We start from the raw sequence: 21,775 nt of genomic DNA, 5'->3' as shown, positions 1-21,775 counted from the left end.
ATAAAAATAATATATATTTTTTAAATACAGTGTAACACTATTTGCACAGCATTCACATTGTATTAAGTATTATAACTAACCTAGAGCTGATGTAAATAAAGCATATGGGAAGAATGTGTGTAGGCTATATGCAAATACTATGCCTTTTTACATAAAGGGATTTGAGCATTCGTGGATTTGGTATCCCACGGATGTTGGTCCTAGAACCAACTTCCCATAGATACCAAGGAACAACTGTACTTTGTGAAGTCTGCTGAGTCCTTTCAAATACTTAAGCTTTCAAAAAGTTTACACAGTGGACCTAGTACTATGAGATCTCATGGGGAGAAATCTTGCAATAAGGCAAATCATATTTAGAATTGCTTTCCAGTTCTAGAAATGATGCTTGGACTAAGTTTTATAAGACAAATAGCAATCCGTCTGGCTAAAAAGGGAGGGAGGGAAGGAGGGAGGGGGAGAGAGAGAGGGAGAGAGAGAGAATCATATTTTAGACAGAGATTGTGCAATCTCATCCTAGAGAAATTAAGCATATCTGCATAAAAAGAAAAACAAACTATGCTTAAGAAGATGATGTAGCACATGGAACTAGTTTTACTTATAAATGAGTGTTTATTTCATTTTTATGTAATGTGAGTTTAATTCTCTCTGCTTAATTACTTTCACCATTAGAAACAGACATTCTCTGAATACCTATGCTTAATTATTAAAAGCCACAGGATATGACACAAGCAAAAAAAAAAAAAAAGGCAAGAAGAGATAGTGGTGATACTGGTCATTTGTGAATCTCAGTGTGAATAAAATACTGATATGGTTTCATAGGTTATCCTTTAGTGCAGCACATTTTGAGGAACAGGACCCATGAATGTCTCTCCAAAGTTATTTAGATATTAATTTTCCTGAATGCCATTCATCTCCACAATGTCAGATGGTATCTTGATGGTGACTTTTATTTTACTGATTGATTCTATGAAATGATAAAAATTGCATTATTGCAGTATCTTGTGATCCCTATAGATTTCTATAAGTTGTGGTTTCACAAATAATAGGATTCACTTCTGTACTCATCAAATAAATTTTAGAGAACAGCATACAAAGGTCAATCCCTAATGAACAAGCAGAAGACTGTTAACCGTTGAAACAGATAAATTCAGAATGGGAATCCAATTCAAACAATGAGAAAATTCTGCCATATCTTTAATCAGGGATTAAAAGTACAATGTTGAAAAATGAATACATGCTTTTCTACAGCTTTTCACATATGATATTATGACACTAAGTGTACTTAGAAAATCTGAGTAGAAGGGAAATAGAGACTTAAGGAAAATAAATGAACTGCATTAAATACTCAAATCAAGTACTTATATGGAAGAGAAAAGCAAAGAAAGATGTGCCTAGATCTGTGCAGGTTATCTCTATCTATCTATCTATCTATCTATCTATCTATCTATCTATCTATCATCTATCTATCTATCATCATCATCTATCATTTCTCTAGTTTGTATACACTAAAAATTTCTGAAATAATAGTTATATAAGAGATAAGGAGAAAAAGATATACCTTTCTTTTCTTGTGTTCCCAGATTGCCTATTCTTGAAATTTAATAAAATCATTAGGGATACACAATTAATAAAATTATAAAATACTCTGGTTTGGGTAAATATTTATTGATTTGGATAAATTATATATTGTATATTATATAAAATTGTTACAAATTACAAATTCCCTCATAATTGGCACTCGTTAAACTGACTTAAAATAGCTGTCTGCATGCAATTACGTGATTCATCTACAAGAGACAAATTCACTCTTTCATACTTGTACGTGCTTTACATTCTAAAACACTGCATACAACTTAAAGAGAAAATTTTGACTTTTCATTTATTATAAAGAGAAAAGTATTTTTCCTCATTTTCATGAATTTAAGAAATTGCAAGAAATAGGTAGGAATACAAAAATTACTACCTGGGGGTTACTGAGATAACAAAGTGCACTATACATTCAGACACTCATTTGTACAGACATCTCTGGCCATTATCACCCACTGTTGATTTCACTGTTCAAAGACCGAGTAAAGAAACGATTGCTTTACAGTTGCATTACTAGGTGTTTTTTATCCAATCTCAATTGTTCCTGCCTCCATTACCCCAATTTGAACCTGCAGTTAGTGAATCACTCTTCACAAATTTGCAAAATATTCATAAAATAATAAATCACTATACATTAGAAGAACATTTTAGAAAATGAACATTTTACTGACTATATTTTAAATTTAAAAGTTATTTCCAGGTCTTTCATCTATATAAGCCTTTTTTTTTTTTTGAGTAGTACAGTGCGTATTATTTAACTAAAGCCTAGGAATCAGATGGTGGGAGAATATATGTGGGTTAAAGTAAGAGAGACGATATTAATCCTCTTTTAGAAGAGTGTATCCATGATGTGTAAGTGGGCATGTTTGTGTATATGTATAGCACAATTATCTAGTTTAAAAGAATATGAATTTATGGAAAAGGTAGCCAGCCAATTCAATGTCTCTGTTAATCTGTTTTTAAAAGATTTCACATAGTATGTCAGAGTGAAACAAGGTACGATATGAGGAAAGCATTTACTCGGAGGTTCATGAACAGAAAGGTTTCAGGCAGGTTGGAGAGCTTACTTGAAGATCCAATAAAAAGTTAACATAAGCACGTAAAATTTTTTATGACTATCAAGATTATATCAATGTTTGTTTGGTGAGGGAAACCAGCTAACTGAAAATAGAATACTGAAGTCATGTAGCAGGATTTCTCTCAAATTATTGACCAAATCTACCTATGAATTTATGCACGTCCTCACTCATTTTTTAACTCATTTTCTCCAGGCTCAATATAAAATATATTCTTCTTATGTTCAAGGTAATATTCCTCAGTATTGTCCTAAAGCCTCAACAACATCCTATAGTCATTAACTCAACTTTGTGATGTTCCCCATTTAATAGCTAAGTCCAAAAACCTTAGGTAGTAGGTCTTTAACTTTTTTTTAGCTTTCATCCTTTAAAAAATATAGTGTACCTTTATGCTTCGAGTCCTTGTAATCTGAATTTAACACAGACAGCTTAAGTAATATCATCTACCATAATGTCTCTTGCAACTTCATAATCTCTAAATTCAGCACACTTATTTTTGTGCACACTGTATTGGTCATTTTTGCTTGCATTGATAACTGGAAGCCCTAAAACCCACACTAGAAGTCTTAAAATTACCCTTGATTCCTCTTGCCTCTGTGACACAGGTATAACATGATGATTTTGCTTTGAAATCTAGTTTTATTGTACGCCTTCCTCTTCATTTCCTCGTCCTTTAGTAAAGGCCCCAATTATCTCTCACATGAACTCACTTTTTCTACCTGCCAATATCCTTGTGTCAACTCCCTTGCTCTCTGGATTACTTGCTTCTCAATGGCAGCTCCTCCTTGTCCTATAAATCAGGTTTTTAATAAAGCATCGATGGTCCTCCATGATTGACTGCTACCTGCTTTTCAGCTGCACCTCCACCTAATCTCCAAACCAACCAACACACCACTACTCTTATTCCTGTTAAAAACAGTATATTTCAATCACAGTTAGGTGCTTGGATTTTTTCACACCTTATGCTCTTGTTTGTTTTACAAGTGTTGGTCTTTCTGTCTGCAACATATTATTGCCCTATTCTCCTAAATAACAATTTTCCTTCATTATATTTATCTTTAATACCAATGAACTCTCCTGTCTTCAGCTGCATTGGGTGTCCATTCTCATAAAATAGTCTGTGAATATCTAGGAAAACTGCATTTGTTAAATGCTTTTGAATCCAGTTACCCCGTAAACAATAAAGGACTTTAGTAAAGTTGATTCTTATAAGTTGTTGAGATACAACTCTAAGTGTCTTAAGGGAAATGATGCTGTGTTAGGCCTTTTAGTTGTCCAAGCACAATATAGTGTAAAACATGTAGCCAGTACTTTGTATATACCTGTTGAATAAATACATGAAATCAATATAAAATAATTTTGAAATGACAGTAAAAACTCTTCAGCTAAATTTCCAATACCTCAATAAGGTGATAAAAATTTGTCATAAATGATCACCATCAGGGAAAGTGAAAAGGGACACCAAGGTAAGTAATTTCAAAAGTACACCTAGGTCAGATGGTGCTTAAGCTGATTGTTTAAAGACAGAGAGACAGAGAGAGAGAGAAACAGACAAAAGCACTGGTTTTGCATTTGTCTGGTTTTTTTTTTTGTGTGTGTATGATAACAAATAACTTTAAAATCTCAGTGCTTAAAAATATGCTTTATTTTGTACTCATGTTATGTTGTCTGCACCTGCAGATCAACTGTGACTCTGCTCCTCCTGTCTTCATCAAGGTGCCCAGGATGAAGGGTAAGTCCCTATTTGGGTCATGCTCTTTTCATGGCAGAAGGAAAAAAATAAGAGAATAAGAGAAAATATGTGATGTTTGATTTCAGTCATGAAATTTGATTTCAGTCATGGTGTGTATTTTGTTTGCTTCTAAGCCACTGGCTAGAGCAAGTCAAGTGATCAAGGGGTGAAGATGCATAATCCTTCCTTTGGAGGCGCCATACTTCACATATCAAAGGCACTGATGTATAATCTTCTTCAAGGGAGGGGAAGAATATTTGTGAAAAACAATACCCAGGCATTGAAAAATACATTAAGAAACTCATAGATGGAGGTAAGAAAAAATAAGTAATAAGATCCTAAACATTGATTATTGCTGGTACTACAGAGGAAGCCAGCAAGGATATCTTTCAACTAATTGTTGAAACAAGAGTATTAATTGGTAGGACAGAAATGTGATGGAAAAGTTTGCAAAGAACAAAACATAGAATAAAGGACAGGTCTTCCTACAAGGCCAAGATTTGACAAGGAAGTGCTGCGTGTGAAAAAACATTTGACTGGGGCATTGGGTGGGACTTCAGTATACTTGAGGTGGAAGAAGATGAATGGAAGAGGACCAGAATAAATGTCAAATTGGTAAAGATAAAAATTAGTAGCAATTAAGTGAGAGGACTGGGAATGTAAATTGAGAGGAAGAGAATAGGGCAGTAGTCAAAGTCTGTAATTAAAGATCAAATAATATGAATAAAAGTAGTGCTTTTATTTTATTGGTATTATTTTTTGCAGCCTCAAAATTTTCACTGAAACATCTTTAAGGAGTTTCATAAAAGAGGCATAATAAGGGAAAACTTAAAAAAAAAAAAAACCTCAAGATTTAAAAGGAGCCAGTAAGCAGGGTGAAAGTCAATAAGACTGGAGTAAAATGACTTTTCTGTCTTAAGGCAAAATGTGAGAGAAAAGCACAGGCGTCTGATGGCATTAGTCAATGCATTCTCTTGGCAGTGTCCAACTGCATCCTCCAGACAGAAATCAATTGATACCTGATTTTATGAACACTGTTATTTAAAATAAAAGAGATTCCAGGAATTTTAAGCTATGAGAGTTTGTGATCCTAAAGGGAAAAATGAGACTAATTATCAATGTCCAAGCAAAGAAGTTCATATTAGAATCTATGGTTGATTCTGTTAGAGGAAAGTGGGAGACAGGGGAGAAGAATTTGCTTTTGGGAGGGTCAAACTGATACAGACAAAACAGGAATTTTTTGCATGATTGATTGGAAATGGCACATAAAAACATATTCCTAAATTTGTCTCCTTATAAATCCTGAAATAAATAAGTATAGAAATATAAAACTAAATATTCCAGTTTAAATGTAGACCATGATGGACATAAAGATTCACACTTTATTAAAAGAATATTCATACCTGAATAATAATTCCCTTAAAATGAATGTAATCATAATAATCACAGATAATCTAGTAGGGAAATAGAATACAACATGCTATAAATATATTAAGGAAAATATTAGGTTGGTGCAAAAATAATTGCGGTTTCTGCCATTAAAAGTAATGATAAACACTGCAATTACTTGTGCACCAACCACATATTAAAGTAGAAACTACAATAGCAGAATGAATAACAAAGGGTTACTATGCCTGCTGGATAAATTTCATTTTAATATCAAACTTGAATTCATATTTTAGTGTAATTATATGTATATATAATAATAATAGGAAATATATACTGTTTCCTATAAACTTACCAATTTTAAAGAATTTTACATATATTAATTTTTATTATAATTCTCTTTTTCATAAGTACATACTTAACACAAAGACTTCTCATGATGAAATACACTTACATATTTCACCATAAATCTTTTTGGATACCACGTACAGTAGACAATTCGATAATTAACAAACTAAATAGCCACTATATATTACCCTTGTTTATTGTATATAATAAAGAGAAAGAGTTACATTATTGATATAGATAAAGGTATAGATACAGACACCTCCCTATTTAAACCTATCCTTTATACACTGAAATCTTCCTTCTGCACTGAAGGTTAACTACTCCACTGATTATGGCACCCTTAATAAATATCAGACTCTGCACTTCTAAAAAGTCCATTGAAAAATGCTAGATCTCCTCTAAGGACCCAGTTTCCCCATGACTGACATCTAATGGCAGAATGCTTAGGGAAAGGGTAGATCATAATGGGTTTTCTATGCCATGAAAAGCCGTTTTGATTTTGTCTTGACAGTAGTGAGAAGCACTGAAGAATTATTACGGTTGAAAGTCTCGGTGGAGAGAAAGGTAGAATTGTGAGATTAAGTGTAGAGAAACCAAGTTGTATGAATTCAAGAAAAAAAAATTAGATCAGCACTCTCATGGAAAACAAGATGATGGAGAAAATAGAGCATGTTTGAGAGATGTTAAAATATACAATGGGTATGTCTTGATAACAGATTAGACTGCCAAAATGGAGATGATATGGTTCAACAAAATCTGTGTCTTCAACAAAATCTCATCCCTTGTTGTATTAATAATTCCCAGGTATCCCAGGGAAGGAACTGGTGGGAGGTGGCTGGATCGTGGAGGCGGTTTTGCCTATGCTGTTCTTGTGACAGTGAGGGAGTGCTCATGACAGCTGATGGTTTTAAGTGTGGCATTTCTTCACTCTTTCTCACACACTCTTGCCTGCTGTCATGTAAGACGTGCCTTTGCTTCTCCTCTGCCTTCTGCCATGATTGTGTCTTGAGGCCTCCCCAGTCATTTGGAACTGTGAGTCAATTAAATCTCCTTTCCCTATAAATTACTCAGTCTCGAGTATTCTTTATAGCAGTGTGAAAATGGGCTAGTACAGGAGACAGCCAAGGTAACTGTAATGTATTTTCCAGCTCCACAGAATATCATGTTAACACAGGCAGGAACTATATAGGAGAAGCAACTTTGGAGGAAGAGACTTCATAAAACCAGTCACTAATGTCCATTAATACTTGTAAATATAACCTTAAAAATTTAATTATTAAATTTGAGAAACATGTAAATAGTGTAAAATATGTAAATTTAAGCAAAAATAATTCAGGTAATTTAAAAGTAACATTTAGTATGATACTGTACTATGTTTATTTGATATTCTTTCAACAACTACAATTCCAGCAAAAGGCAATTACTCACATAAAGCCTATTTGAAAAGGGTTATGAGAATGACAATGTAAAATAAGTCATGGATCCTGCCTTGAGGCTGTAACACAATGTTACAGATGCCATAATAAAGATGGAAAGATTTCTTCCTGGTATAGAAGAGGTTAATTAGATAAGACTTGTATTTTGAGTTCACATGGTTGCCATTTAATAAAAAACATTGCTAAAAATGAATCCATAAAATATGTACAAATTATTTACTGCTTACCATTAACAATAACAATGATATCACGGAAGTCAATTTCTCCCCTGGCCTCCACTCTTCCCTCACATCTGTATATACCTTCATCACTTTTATTGATGTTGAGAATCTGCAGGTTATTGTTTGCTAACATAGCAAACCGATCTGGAAAGAAAGCAAAGGGGAAAAAATGATATCAGTAATTGAAGGCTAAGTTCAGACTGCTCTAAATTGTTAAGAGTTAAAATATGGCACTGTCTGACACTACCAAGCTTTTCATCAGCAAACAAATTTAAATTTGAAAGTAAAATGTAATTTCATGACTTCAATTTTTCCACTCTACACTGCTTTGTTACACCTTTTTTTTCCTAAAAAAAAAATACATTCAAGACTTTATATCCCCATAAAATGGTTAGGCTATTATTTCCCCTTGGTACTTTGGATGCAGAACTGATACACAAAAGAACAATGCAGAGAGATTAGGTATCACAGATGTGCAAACTTTTGACTGCAAATATGTGGCAACATGGGTTGAAAAGGGCTAGAAAATTTATTGAACATCCTTCTTCATACAATAATTAAACTAAAAACTAGTTGTCTCTGTGGAGGCAACTAAATGATGTAATAATATTCAAGTCATATAAAGGACATAAAAATGATTATATCTCAAATTTATTTAAGGGATTTTTTTGGCTAACAAGATAATCTGTATTAAGAATAAACAGATTAGATTTTGTTATTTTATTTCAAGATTCCATTTGTGTGGGTGTGTGTGTGCACATGCATATATAAAAAAATAAGCTGGTATACAGCCTGCATTCACTGATTGTGTAAAGTAATCTGCTACAGTAATCTGTGACACCTAAGCAGCATCTCAGCCTGGCATTATTTTTTGTGTCTGCCCTGATTTTATAATCATCTCAATCTCGCTGCCATGCTAAAACCTTTTCTCTCCTTATCATTCAAAGAATGCTTTTACATATAGTCCAATTTTGAAACTCTTTGTACGGGCAATATCTTAAATTTCCTTAATTAACACATCCATAGATCTCATTGACTATTATCTGTTTGCTGGATACTGTATATAAGACACTTTGATGAATAAGACACACACCTCCTCCATCTCTTTGGGCTTTTTGATCAGGTAGAAAGGTGATTATTTTAAGGTACCCAGCCTCTAACATGTCTACAGTCTATTGTTTACTCTTTGGGCCTGTTCCAATATGTACTGCTTTTTTCCCTATCTGTTGGCTTGACAATGAGGTTAGGAAAACCACTGAAGCCACATGTGAAAAAGGCAGAGTCTCCATCAGCCTGATCGTAGAAGGGATACGGTAGGATCCTGCCTCTACCTCTGCCACCAAATGGACTTCGCATGAGTGAGCCATAAACTGCTAGGGTAGTAGGCCACTCCAATTTGGGGGCTAATTTGTCATAGCAGTTCCTTAATGAGAGGGGAGAAGTCTGGGCTAGAAATAACAAATAGAAGAGTCATCAGGGCATAGGTACTCATTAAACCGGCAAGGCTGTGGTTGCTTTTTGTTTAAGAGGTGGGTGGAAATGGTGGGTGGGAAGAGGTGGGTGTAAATCAGGGGTGGAAATGCACTTATTCAGAGGCTCCCTCAAAGTGAAAATAGTGATTCTAATGCTACAGCCACATGATTTGCAGCCCATGAGGTGTAAACTTTTCCATAATGCTCACTTTTTCCTTAGGTTGAACCTAAGAATAGAGACAAAGATGTTTATTCAGATTCTTTCCACTGGTAAATTAAAGCACAAACATGAAATGCCCTCATCAAAAGAAAGACTGGGGAAAAAGAAAACCAATCCACAAGAAACGTTAGAGGATAACTCATAAGTGGTCCTGAAATAACCAAAAACTCCTGAAACTTCATAAAGTTTCAAAGTCAATTAAAAATCCTCTCTTCAAGTGTGTGGTCAGAAATTTAGATGAGAGGCAATTATAAATAAATAAAATGTAAAATGAAGAGGAACACTATCACACTTAGATCATTGTATTACTGCATTTTCCAGCTTGCTAAAATACCTATCATCCTTCACCTACAATGATTTTTACTGATTATATTTAATGTGAATTAGGAAAAATATATTTAAAATTTAGCTCAATATCTCCACCTGAAATTTATCACCTGGCATTCTCCAGTTCTGTCTTCACATGCCTTTACATGGAACTAGTTGCCAAGGGAATATTCCATAAGTGATGGAACTCCATGGAAGGCAAATTCCACGAGTTATTCTTGACGTCTTCATCTCTCTGAGTCTGCAGACCCAATCAGACTCCATGTCTCATCACTTCTCTGTTTATCATTATTTAATTTAAGTCTTCTTCTCCCTCAGCAATATTTCATTAGGACCTGAACTATTCTCAGTCTCAGGAGTTTTGCCTTGACTCCCATCTAATTTGTTGTTTTCACTGACATACAAATATTCTTCTCAACTGTATATTAGGTTATGTCACTGCATTGATTAAATCCCTTTAATGATGTCCCCTTTGAATAAATTACAAACTCCGTAGCAGATATCAAGGCTGTGCTGACTTGGTTTGACCTCTCTCTTCAGCTTCCTTTCTTATTAGTCCTTTATTTAAAAATCCTAGTTAGATTTACTCATTTGTAAAGGTATCTAAGTTGCACTTATTAATATGTTCTAGTAATAATAAACTGAGGGGCTTTCATGCTGCTTTTCACCTCTGGGCCATTGCACATGGTCTTCCCTCTTCCTGAAAATTCCGCACCAACGTTTGCCTGGCTAATATGTGCGTATATTTAAAGGTAACTTTTTCCTCCTGGCAGGCATCTTTGACATTCTCTCTTATCCTACGTAGTTTACATTTATTTTATCATCCTTTACTACCACAATTTTGTTATCATAGACTCAATGTATCTTGTTCTCACACTGATTTACCTATTTATCTTTCCCTCTAGATTGTTAGTATTTTGAAGGCAGTGAACTTATCTTGCTTACCATGAATCATAAACATCTGGTACACTACAGCATAGATCCTATGTATTCAATAATTGTTGAATTAATCTTTTATTCTAGAAGTAGGTTATATAAAAATTGTATTGAACAAGGTAATTTTAATAGGTTTTTTAATGCAGAAGGAGTATACCAATTAGGTGTTGGCCAAAGCATTTACAAAGTTTAAGAGATAATTTCCAAACTGGCCAAGATTGAATGGATATCAGCAAATAGCATATGCCTCCATCACGATGACACTAAAAGTCAGGATATTCAACTTGTATAATAAAATGTCACCTTTACTCCCACAGTGCTTGGATCCTTTAGCATACGGATCTCCTTTCTATGAGCAACATGGAAAATCTCCACTGCTATTTTGCAGGAAATTTAATTCTGAACATCTGCCATGCAGCTACAATCAAAAGCATAGCTAATAAGATGATCATTTCCAAGCTTTCATTATTTCCTCTGGAATATTTATATTTTACTTTTGAATCAGATTATGGCAAAAGAAAGATATCTGGGTCCGTGCCATTATTCTAAATCCTCATACATAATTGTAATCTTGATCTTATTTCATCAGCTTTAATAAAGGGACTATATGAGGTATAAGCAGTGAATAATATTATTTCATATAAGAGTCTATTGTAAATGTACAAATTGTTCAATAATGATTTATGTGATAAGTTTCTACACTATTACAAGGTTAGAAAAGTGTGTCCTTCCTGATAATTTACTTGAATACTTTAAATTCTATAGTTAAAAGTATGATTTTATTTATTTTATTTTTATTTTTCACCTGCCACACAACTTAGTGTTATGTTTCATGTTAAACTATACCCATTTCTTCTACATTTGATTTTCTGGTTCTAGATATAACCTAAATGCCTGTAATTTTAGCAAAACTGACTCCAAGATTTAAAAACTCATAGAGAAGGAATGAGAGCGATACATGTCATTTATCAAGAATCTAACATATAGCCAAATATTTTATTCATTCACTTAACAAATGAAGTATAGCTGACCCCCTGTATCCATGGATTCCACCTTCGTAGATTCAAACAACTGCTGATGAAAAATACATTTTTTAAAAACTGCATCTTTATTGAACATGTACAGGCTATTCCTTATTCCTCAAATAATACTGTATAGCAACCATGTACATAGCCTTTATGTTGTATTTGATATGATGAATAATCCAGATGTAATTTAGAATATATGGGAGGATGTACATAGGTTATATCAAATACTATGCTTTTTTATATAAGAGACTTTGGCATCGGCTTATTTTGGTATCTGTGGGAGGTCCTGGAACAAATCACCCATAGATGTCAAGACACGACTTTATGTCTAATGTCTCATTTATGACACAAAGCCATTATTTTAAATGAAGACAATCATCTATGTTTTACAGATAAAGAGTCTGATTTAGGCACAGAACGTTTAGAAAAGATGTTCAAAGCTTCAGGGCCAAGGAAAGGAGAAAAACCAAAATGGAAATTTGGCTGTACGTCATTTAGTCCTGGGATGCTGGGGAAATATGTATGAGTTACAGCATGGAAATATCACTTCTCCATCACCACTACCCATTGTCATCAGTCTTTGCTTTGAGGCTTTGCTCTACTTGACTTTTAAAAATAAAATTTACTTCAAAATATTCTATTAATAAAGGTTTACAATAAACCTACACTTGAGGTGTAAGATTAGACAATCTGAAAATATTTAGACATTGTCATTCCACAGTTACGAAACAACTGCTTTTTCTTTATTATTGAGGGGAAAAGAGCTAAAAATACATCAAACCATTTACTCATGTGACTTGTTAATACATTCTACAGAGTTATGCTGAAACAAAACAAGAGGAAATAAAGTGTTATTTCTCATTAATGTATTATAATGGAAACTGACAAGCATTGAATATGCTAAGCTCAGAAAAATTCTTTCAAAATTAAAAAATGACTATTGAACATGGTTATCATACATTCTCCCCACATATTCAAAAATAGATATTATTTTCTGTCTCTCCTTTATGCTGTAGGAACTTCATCCCTTGGACACAAATCAGAATCATCGAAGATGGAAACTACTTTAAAAGGTTCAATTATTTTGTACCTCTCTGCAATGCAGGTGCATTGAAAAAATTCTAAATTGAAAATGCTCCCTATGCACATGGTAAAGGAACATAATATAAGCAAATTATACATTTGATTTCAGATGTCGTATTATTCTGAAATTTTAGCTCAGTCTACATCAAAATCATGAAGACAATTTGAATGAATGTACTTTTCTATTATCTATACAGATCTTCCCATAATATTTAGAACATGTAGATAACCCTGAAAGTACTGCCCCAGAATAATAAATATAATTCACATCAATAATAAGTTTACATATAGTGATCCCATAGAATCATGTATAAATTATATAGAATTTGAATACAGCAGGATGTACTCCTTCATTTACTTAGTACTGCTTATAATGTATTAATCTTTTCTTGACACTAAAGCAAAGGTCTGCAAACCTTTTCTGTAAATCTCCAGATACCAATGATTGTATTTTTTTTAGGCTAATGATTGTATAGTTTTTTTAGGCTAATGATTGTATATTTTTTTAGCCACAGCGTCTCAACTATGCCTCCAAAGCTGCCACAGACAGTATGTGGCGAATGGGCATAACTGTGTTTTGATTACAACATAGGGGTAAAGGGCAGTGAATTTGCCCTGAGATCCCTAGATTGCAAAATCCTAATGTAGTGCTTACATGTTCTCAAAATAGTTGTTGAATATTTGGGGTCAAAAATTCAAATTTCCACAACTAGACACATCGATTCAGATTTTTAAAAACTGCAATAGTATTAAGAACATATAACTTAGGGAGTTACCAAAATACTAACTGTCGGAAATAGTGGTGACTTCCTCATTATGATACAACCAGCTGACAGCAGGTGCAGGTGAACTGCTAACTCGGCAAACCACTTCTGCATCTTCTCCTTGTTTGAATTCTTGTGGAGACACCACTTCTCTGAAAGTGAGTTTTTCTGTATCAACAAAGTAAAACAAATCACAAAAGTATCATTGCTTATTTCTCCCAATAACATAATCCAGACTCTATTGATACTATAATAAAATAATTAGGAAAACCTAGATACTTTAAAATCTTAAACTAGATAATCTACTTCTCCCTAATACCTTCCTATCTCACTGAGAATAAAATCCAAAGATCTTTCAATGCCATATGAGGTTCTATATAAACTGGAGTCTATCTCCTCAACTCCAATCCCAATTTCTCCTCTCTCTTCCTTTTCACTCAGGAAAACTGTCTTCTTGGAGGTTCCCTGAACATTCCAAGTTTGTTTGGAATGCCCTCACCACAGGGCATTTGCACCCCCTTCAATTCATTCAGATTCTTATCCAACCTGCCTGTATAAAATAGCAATATTCCTTTCCATTTCAAGGTTCCCTATCTCTCTACCCCAGGTAATTTATTTTCCATAGAATTCCATAGCATGTTTAGCTAGCATCTGTGTATTTGTTTCAGTTTATTTATTGTCTGTCTGTCTCTGGCTGGGACTCAGAATTATAGTAGATACACACCTAATAAGTGTCTTTAATGAATGAATGAATGAATGAGTGAACATGGATATTTATGCTTGATGAGAAATTCTCACAGAAGTAATGAATTGTTCTTGCAAAAAATTTTTCTACCTTCGCAAATGAAATGTCATGATTCTTCTTTTGCATCATTTGAAATAAAAAAAGTATTTCCAAACACTATATCTATAAAATGACCATTTCAATTTAATTATTTGCTATTGTGAAATAGATACTGTAGGGGGTTACATAAATTAGGAAAATATCATTTCTTCAGAAGCTTAGAATCAAATGGGAGGGAAAAATTCCAAATCAGGAAACACAAGAGCAACAATGTGCCCATAAATTGCGTTGGTCGTCAAACAGGATGTCCTACTGTAGGAATGTTCTGACTTTGTTTTTCATATCCTATTTCTAGAATAATAAACAAAACACAAAGTTACAGATATGAGATGATTTAAGGGCTTGCATTCCAAATATATATATATATAATTTATCATTGGTAGAAATGCTAACTACCTATTAATTGTAAGGCATTGTTGTAAGTACTTTATGAAATATAATTTAAGGTAGTACTCAAACTCCATATATCACATAGGTACCATTATTATCCTCAGTTTATATATGAGGAAATTAAAGAGAGAGAGGTTACATAATTTGCTCAAGGTCACAAAAGTAATTGGGATAGCTTGCTTTAAAATGCAGGAGTCAACAGATTTCAATGTTCCTAAACAGGTTAATGATTCCTAAATATGAGGAGGCGAAAGGAACACATAGAAAGAAATCCATCCCAGGACATAAAATCAAGTGCAAATGTGGAAAACTTTGCTAATAAAAACACTTAGTGGTAAAGAATCCTGGCTCAATATTATTGGCTACTAGATTAGTTTCAATTTTCTGACTACTCCTATTCACTGACCCTTCCCCAGATTCTCATTCTACAATGTTCAGTGCTGTCACACATTTTCGTTTATTCTAATCATGGCCTTCTATTTTACAGTGAAAAAAAAACACTGAATAAATATCATACCACTAAATAAACCACTATTCTCTATATGCCCAGTGAATTCTTAATGGCTTGAGGAAATGAAAACATTTTTATTAATATGATTTAATATAATTGATGCCCTATATGTGTTTATAACCACTTATTATCTGTTATCTATTCTATTCGAAGATACACTCTGGTAAAGCATAAATGAACTGATATTTATTTTCAAAGCACATAGTTCTTAATAAGTGTTAAGTTTTATTATCAAACAATTTATTTTGTTTCAATTATTTATAAGCAACTGAAATTGAATAAACTAAAACATATAAATACATGACTTACGGTAAATTTCCAAAACTACTGTAGCTTCTTGTGTTTGTCCTTTGGCATCTGTTGCTTGACAACGATATATCCCTGCATCTTCTATATTTGCATTGTAGATGGTTAACCGTGACCTAACACCTTCCTTTTGCACTACTATCCTCTGTGTTGAAATTATCTTCTCTCCTTGAGGATTATACCAATCTATACTTTCAGGTTCACCAATTGCTGCAAAGAGCCATGGAAAATAAAGGTTTGAAAATACGTTAAAAATATTTGTTTGAACATTGGCATTTACTATTATGTAATAATATTAACCATTTAGAAAAAAATTATGTCACAGACTGGAAATCTGAGAATCTTACAAAACTGAAAGTAAACACAAATGTTAGTGCAAATGTTCACCTTTGTTTATCCAACATGGAGGATTCATGCTTGAGTAAGCAATACCTAAAAATTTCACAGCAAACTTCTTGTACAGTATTTAAGCTATGATTGTTGAAATTTTCCCTTGGTAATCAATGGATTATTACATTTAAGTTCTGAAACTTCCTTGACCACTGAGCCAGACATAAAACCCACTTATAGATAATATCTGAACAGAACCACAATTACTAATACGATTTCATCTGCTCAGTTGTCTTTGCTAGGGTCAGGAGATAGCACTTAAATCTCTGATAATGCCGAGCTTACAAAAATGTAAATCTTTCACAAAACAAACTTTGGCCTTTGATAATACTAAATTTGAAATTAATTTCCCTAGTTGCTAAATTTGAATAGATAAGGCCAATGACCGTTTTTATAATGATGTCCTAATCTCTTTTCCCAAGAGAAATAAGCAGTTTCATTATTTTAATCTAAAACTGTTAACTATTTAATCATATGATAATTACAATGCATTGAAATGATACTTACACTTCTAGGTAATTACAACCAAATCATTACAGGGTAAACATTTATTTAAGTTTTCCAATTCAGAATCTAGGTTATTATCCTTTCGTAAAAGCTGAAGATTTCTGTGTCTGCTTTTAGTCACCAAAAGGATGTATTTCACCTAATTACTTCAGATATCATTTATGGAAGCAGCAGACACTATTAATTCAAAAGTATTGGTGGGGAAATGCATGAAGTCAACTAACATCTGCAGGACCTCTTTGAAGAAAATTATTCCTTCTCATTTTTCCTAAGAAATGGTTTTAGAAACAAATTATCCTCCTTTCTATAAGAAATTAGACATGCTTGAGTAAAAGTATGAAAGAAAGTTTAGTGAATTTTAAATAGATCTCAGTTACGTTACCTTCAGCTTTTTCTAAACAAATCATAAAACCATAGTTGTTACAGAGCAATGCATTTGAAGGGGAGGGATGTGTTTTATTTAATTCCTCCATCTATGGAGAAGTTACAAAAAATAATTTAAATATTCATCTCTTTACATTTGAATAACACAAAATAATATTTTATATAGTAAGTTAACTAGGATATTCTGATAAATATTTTGGACCTTTTCATTCTTAATAAAATAGAACTTTTCATTTTCATTAACAGTTTATTGTGGATTTTCATAAAGCTGTTAAAATTGTTTTCTTTCAGGCATCTCTAACAAATAATAATTTCTATGAAAATTTTCCATTTTGATAAGGCTGGACTATTGTACAGATTATTTATAAATAGCATTAAACTTTATTTTTTTAAATGTAGTTATAACAATTTTCTGTATGACACTTCTTTAGCTCTTTGATGGTGTAACATCCTTCTAGTTTAAATTTAAGATATTTATTTTGTTGAGTTTTAGATTTTTTATTTTTAAGGCACCTGGAAATGTTGGAGGCGTATCTAGGTTGTCAGCATTGTAGTAGAAGAATACATACAAGCAGACTGGCTTGCATGGTTTTCCAATATCTTTATTTTTAGAATCTTGTTTTACTACCATATTTAATATAAACAAGACTACTTCCAGTACTATAGAAAAGCTCTAGGTGATACATCTTTATATAAAAGAAAATAAATGCTTACTCAGTTTACATTCTTATTAAGAGCAAAACACATCACCAATGAATGGCCTTAATTTACTTCAAAGTATGTCTTAATTTGAGCTATGCAATACATACAGGCACTTCGTCTGTGCAATATATTTCATAGTAATATACAAATACATAAAAGTACAACAATTTCATTGTATTTTCAAAATTGATTTTTAAACTATTTTGTTATTCTACCTTTATGTGGTACAATTCAGTGTGTTCTAATTTATGAGGATATTAATAAAATATGGATGGGATTTAGAAACAGTGACCTATATGCTTGTGTCAAATTTCTGCTGACATAATGTATGATGCTGAATCAATCTCTTCCGTACTCTCTGATTTTTTCATTTCAATATACAAATACTTGTATTAACATAACTATCAATTGACACCTTTAAGAAGGAAAATGTATAAAGAATCATGGGCTTTATTAATATTCCTATAAAATGTGACATTTTATATATATATGCTCTGAATATGATTTATAAAATGTTATAACTGTGTCTATATTTATAAATTTGAATCTTGGTTTAAATAAATCATGTCATTCTCCAGACAATTTTTATAATGCATTTTATGTTTCTAGTGTCTATTTTAATCCAGTTTTAAGTTGATTTAGTGTAATCAAAATTAGAAACAATTCTAAAATAGTCTCATAACTAATTTTAGCACTAAGGTTTAAAAAATTAGGTATATCATTGTTTGGATATGAAGACTTATATTTGTAAAAATGAATATATTGAACCTAAATAAATAATGTATTCATTTGTCAGTTCTATAATATGTTTAATTAAACTTTGATGCTGAAATATTTAAATTTCTTTTGAAAGAACACCATATGTTTATTATTATACTGAATGAGGCCCATAAAATATGCCATAGGCATGATGACATATGATTCTTTCTATTGTCGTAAAAATCTAGCCAAAGCTTTCCTGACTAAATAACTATCTATTTCTTCAATGAATATTAGAATAAATTTTTGGCCTAATCTTCATTCAAGTATAACTATAGTGCGGTGTGCCATACCAAATTTATTCATTGCATATTTACAAAAATGGTTCAGTTATAATCTTTATATTCATCGTAATATTACTGTTTAGAGAGAAATATTTAAATTGATTTGTTATTATCAGATATAATGCAAGCATGTTATTTTCAAAATAAATGATCTAGATTAGCAGTCTAAATTAACAAATTAACAAAAACAAAATTAATATAATTTAATATGCAAGTTATGGTTATTAACACTTTTGCAATCATTATAAACCCAACGATGGCCAGGTACGATGGCTCACACCTGTAATCCCAGCACTTAGGGAGGCCAAGGCGGGCAGATCACTTGAGGTCAGGAGTTTGAGACCAGCCTGGCCAACGTGGTGAAACCCCGTCTCTACTAAAAAAATACAAAAAGACAAAAATTAGCCAGGCGTGGTGGTGCGCACCTGTAGTCCCAGCTATTGAAGAGGCTGAGGCAGGAGAACGGCTTGAACCCAGGAGAGGGAGATTACAGTGAGCCGAGATCACACTACTGCCCTCCAGTCTGGGAGACAGAGCAAGACTCCGTCTCAAAAACAACAAAAACAAAAACAAAAACAAAAAACCAACCGTAAGATGTTATTGTTAGAGAACTGAGTTTTTAACTAGTTAAATTTAGCCAATATATTTTATTAATATTTTAACAGAAACCACCTTATCTGAAGGTATTTACAGAAATACGTACCTGTACATGTGAAGAATTTAGATTCTCCCACACTAAGCTCTACTTTGCTAAGTGAAATCGTCACTTGAAGAAGAGCTGAAAAAAAATTGAGAAACAATTAATGGTGATTTTTAAGCATGATTTCTCAGATTTTAATGCATGATGTCTAAACCACATGGTCCAAGTGCTGATTATTTCCCCCCAATTTTTTATTACCTATAAAGAGAAATTAAAGTTTTGTAAAACATGATCTACTATTATACATATTACTTTATTATGCATTTAACAATCAGACTAAATACAGCACTTCTTCAAGCTGATAGTCTGAAATTCTGTTAAGTAAATGAACAAATTTACTCTCAGAAAATCTGTTCCATATTCAGAGATTAGGTCTTACATGTGCGACCACATTGGGCAATAGCTAAAAAAAAGATGTTTGCCCAACAGTTGTATAAATCCTATATTATCATTACAACAACTACACACACACACACACACACACACACACGTCAATTAACTACATGTAGACACCTACTAAAAAATGTCTGTGAAGGCAGGCATAGAAAGGAAAGAAAGCACTGCACAGAGTAAGATGAAGCAGCACTGATTTTCACAAGATCAAAGAGTTAAGTGAAGGACCCAGGACAATAAAATAAAAGAGAGGAGATGACTGATATTTTAAATAATTTTTTTGTGAAATTTGAAATAAAATACTTGAATATCTAGAAGTTTAGAAGATAAGCAAAGTGTTATTTTAATATGAATTGACATATTTCTAACAATATGGTAGAAAGAGAGCATGACCACTTTCCAAACTCCTTCCATGTGCTCAAATGCATGTACTTGAGCTTTTGGTAAAGTGACAAAGCTGCAAGAGGTCAATCAAGGAAGATCTGAAACTAGAGTACAAACCTGCACTGGGAATTTACTGATCATAGTAACCAAAATGCTTATTTCAGTAAACACAGACTACACACAGATATGATCCAAGTTTTCCCAGAACAACAGGCTGCGATAGCACGCCAGGTAACGACCACGCCTGTAATCCCAGCACTTTGGGAGGCCGGGGTGGGAAGATCACAAGGTCAGGAGTTTGAGACCAGCCTGGCAAACATGGTGAAAACCCGTCTCTACTAAAAATAGAAAAATTAGCTGCGTGTGGTGGCAGAAGCCTGTAATCCCAGCTACTCAGGAACCTGAGGCAGGAGAATTGCTTGAAACCAGAAGGCAGAGGTTGCAGTGAGCCGAGATCGCACCACTGCAATCCAGCCTGGCAATAAGAGTGAAACTCTGTCTCTGAAAACAAAAACAAAAAAGAACACCAGATAACACTGGACTGGAATAGGAGTTACCATCAAAGGAGGGTACAAAATCAGTCAACCCAAAGGTGAAGGGAGATTACAAGGAAACCTGCCTCCCCCAAGCTGGGGAGGGGGAAAATGTTTCTCATTAGATAAACCAGAAGTTTTGCCATATCCCATGTTTAGGATTTTAATTATAAACGTGTTCTTTGGAAAACTTCAACCTGGAAAAACTAAAAAGCAGTCTCACGTGTAGGGCTCACAGCTAAGTGGCAAAAGCAATCACAAAAACCATTCAGAAGAACCATATCATAGGCCCATATTCGCCAATAATTGTATAAATTAAGCTGTCTTCAATTTGGGGGTATATTCTGACATTATACAACACATGGTGAAATAAGGCCTGTAAGCAAGGAGTCAGTTGAAACAGCAAATAGGAGAAATAAACCCATGAGATTTCAACTAACATAATTTTTAGACTAAGAATATAACACAACTACGTTGAAAGTATTTAAGGAAATAAAATGTGTAATCAAGAACAGGAGGAAGGAACAAAATATTTACCGGAAAAAAAAAATAAAATCCTGGTAATTATGCTGTTTAAGCTCTTTAAAATATGTTTCCTCACACTCTCCATCTTAAATTGTTAAATTCCTTCCTCCTTTCCAGAAACCTCTCTGGAAAACTTGGGCAGGGTCTCCATGACTTTCCTGGGTCCTATTTTTATTCATAATTTACCAATACTCAGAGAGTGGTTGTGATATTATAGAGGCTCAATAAATGTTCAAATATATCTAATGTTTCAGAAAGAAAAATAAAAGTGCAAGTCAGAAAGAATAAGAAAAGTAGCCAAAGGAAAAATAGATTTTAGGTACTCTCTTTTTCTCCCTTGCCTACTTTTCTTATAGATAAAGCATTAATGCCAATTCCAGTGAAAATTCAGATTACTTTTTCCTTTAAATAAGTAACTAACTTTCTTTTTGAAGTCAGCTTAAGTGGAATGAGGTCAAGAGAGCCAAAATGCAGAACTCAAGAAATTTGAGATTGCCCTTATAAGAAGCTTGAATCTGAAGAGATGTATGGGGTTACTGGAATCCAC

General features: G+C 33.2%; 1 protein-coding gene across 5 annotated transcripts in view; it reads right to left on the bottom strand.

Moving 5' to 3' along the window:
• NCAM2 (neural cell adhesion molecule 2) overlaps window positions 1-21,775 on the bottom strand; it is a 562,762-nt gene that overhangs the window by 244,754 nt on the left and 296,233 nt on the right. For all 5 annotated transcript variants that reach the window (XM_030806254.1, XM_030806255.1, XM_030806256.1 and 2 more), the window contains 4 exons: window positions 19,397-19,471; window positions 15,671-15,877; window positions 13,641-13,784; window positions 7,793-7,930 (listed from right to left, as the gene is read on the bottom strand). In XM_030806254.1, coding sequence (XP_030662114.1) covers window positions 7,793-7,930; window positions 13,641-13,784; window positions 15,671-15,877; window positions 19,397-19,471 — 564 coding nt within the window. The remainder of the gene's footprint in view (window positions 1-7,792; window positions 7,931-13,640; window positions 13,785-15,670; window positions 15,878-19,396; window positions 19,472-21,775) is intronic.

This window comes from Nomascus leucogenys, chromosome 25 (assembly GCF_006542625.1).
Source record: "Nomascus leucogenys isolate Asia chromosome 25, Asia_NLE_v1, whole genome shotgun sequence".
NCBI lineage: Eukaryota > Metazoa > Chordata > Mammalia > Primates > Hylobatidae > Nomascus > Nomascus leucogenys.
This window is presented reverse-complemented; position numbering and strand designations above follow the sequence as displayed.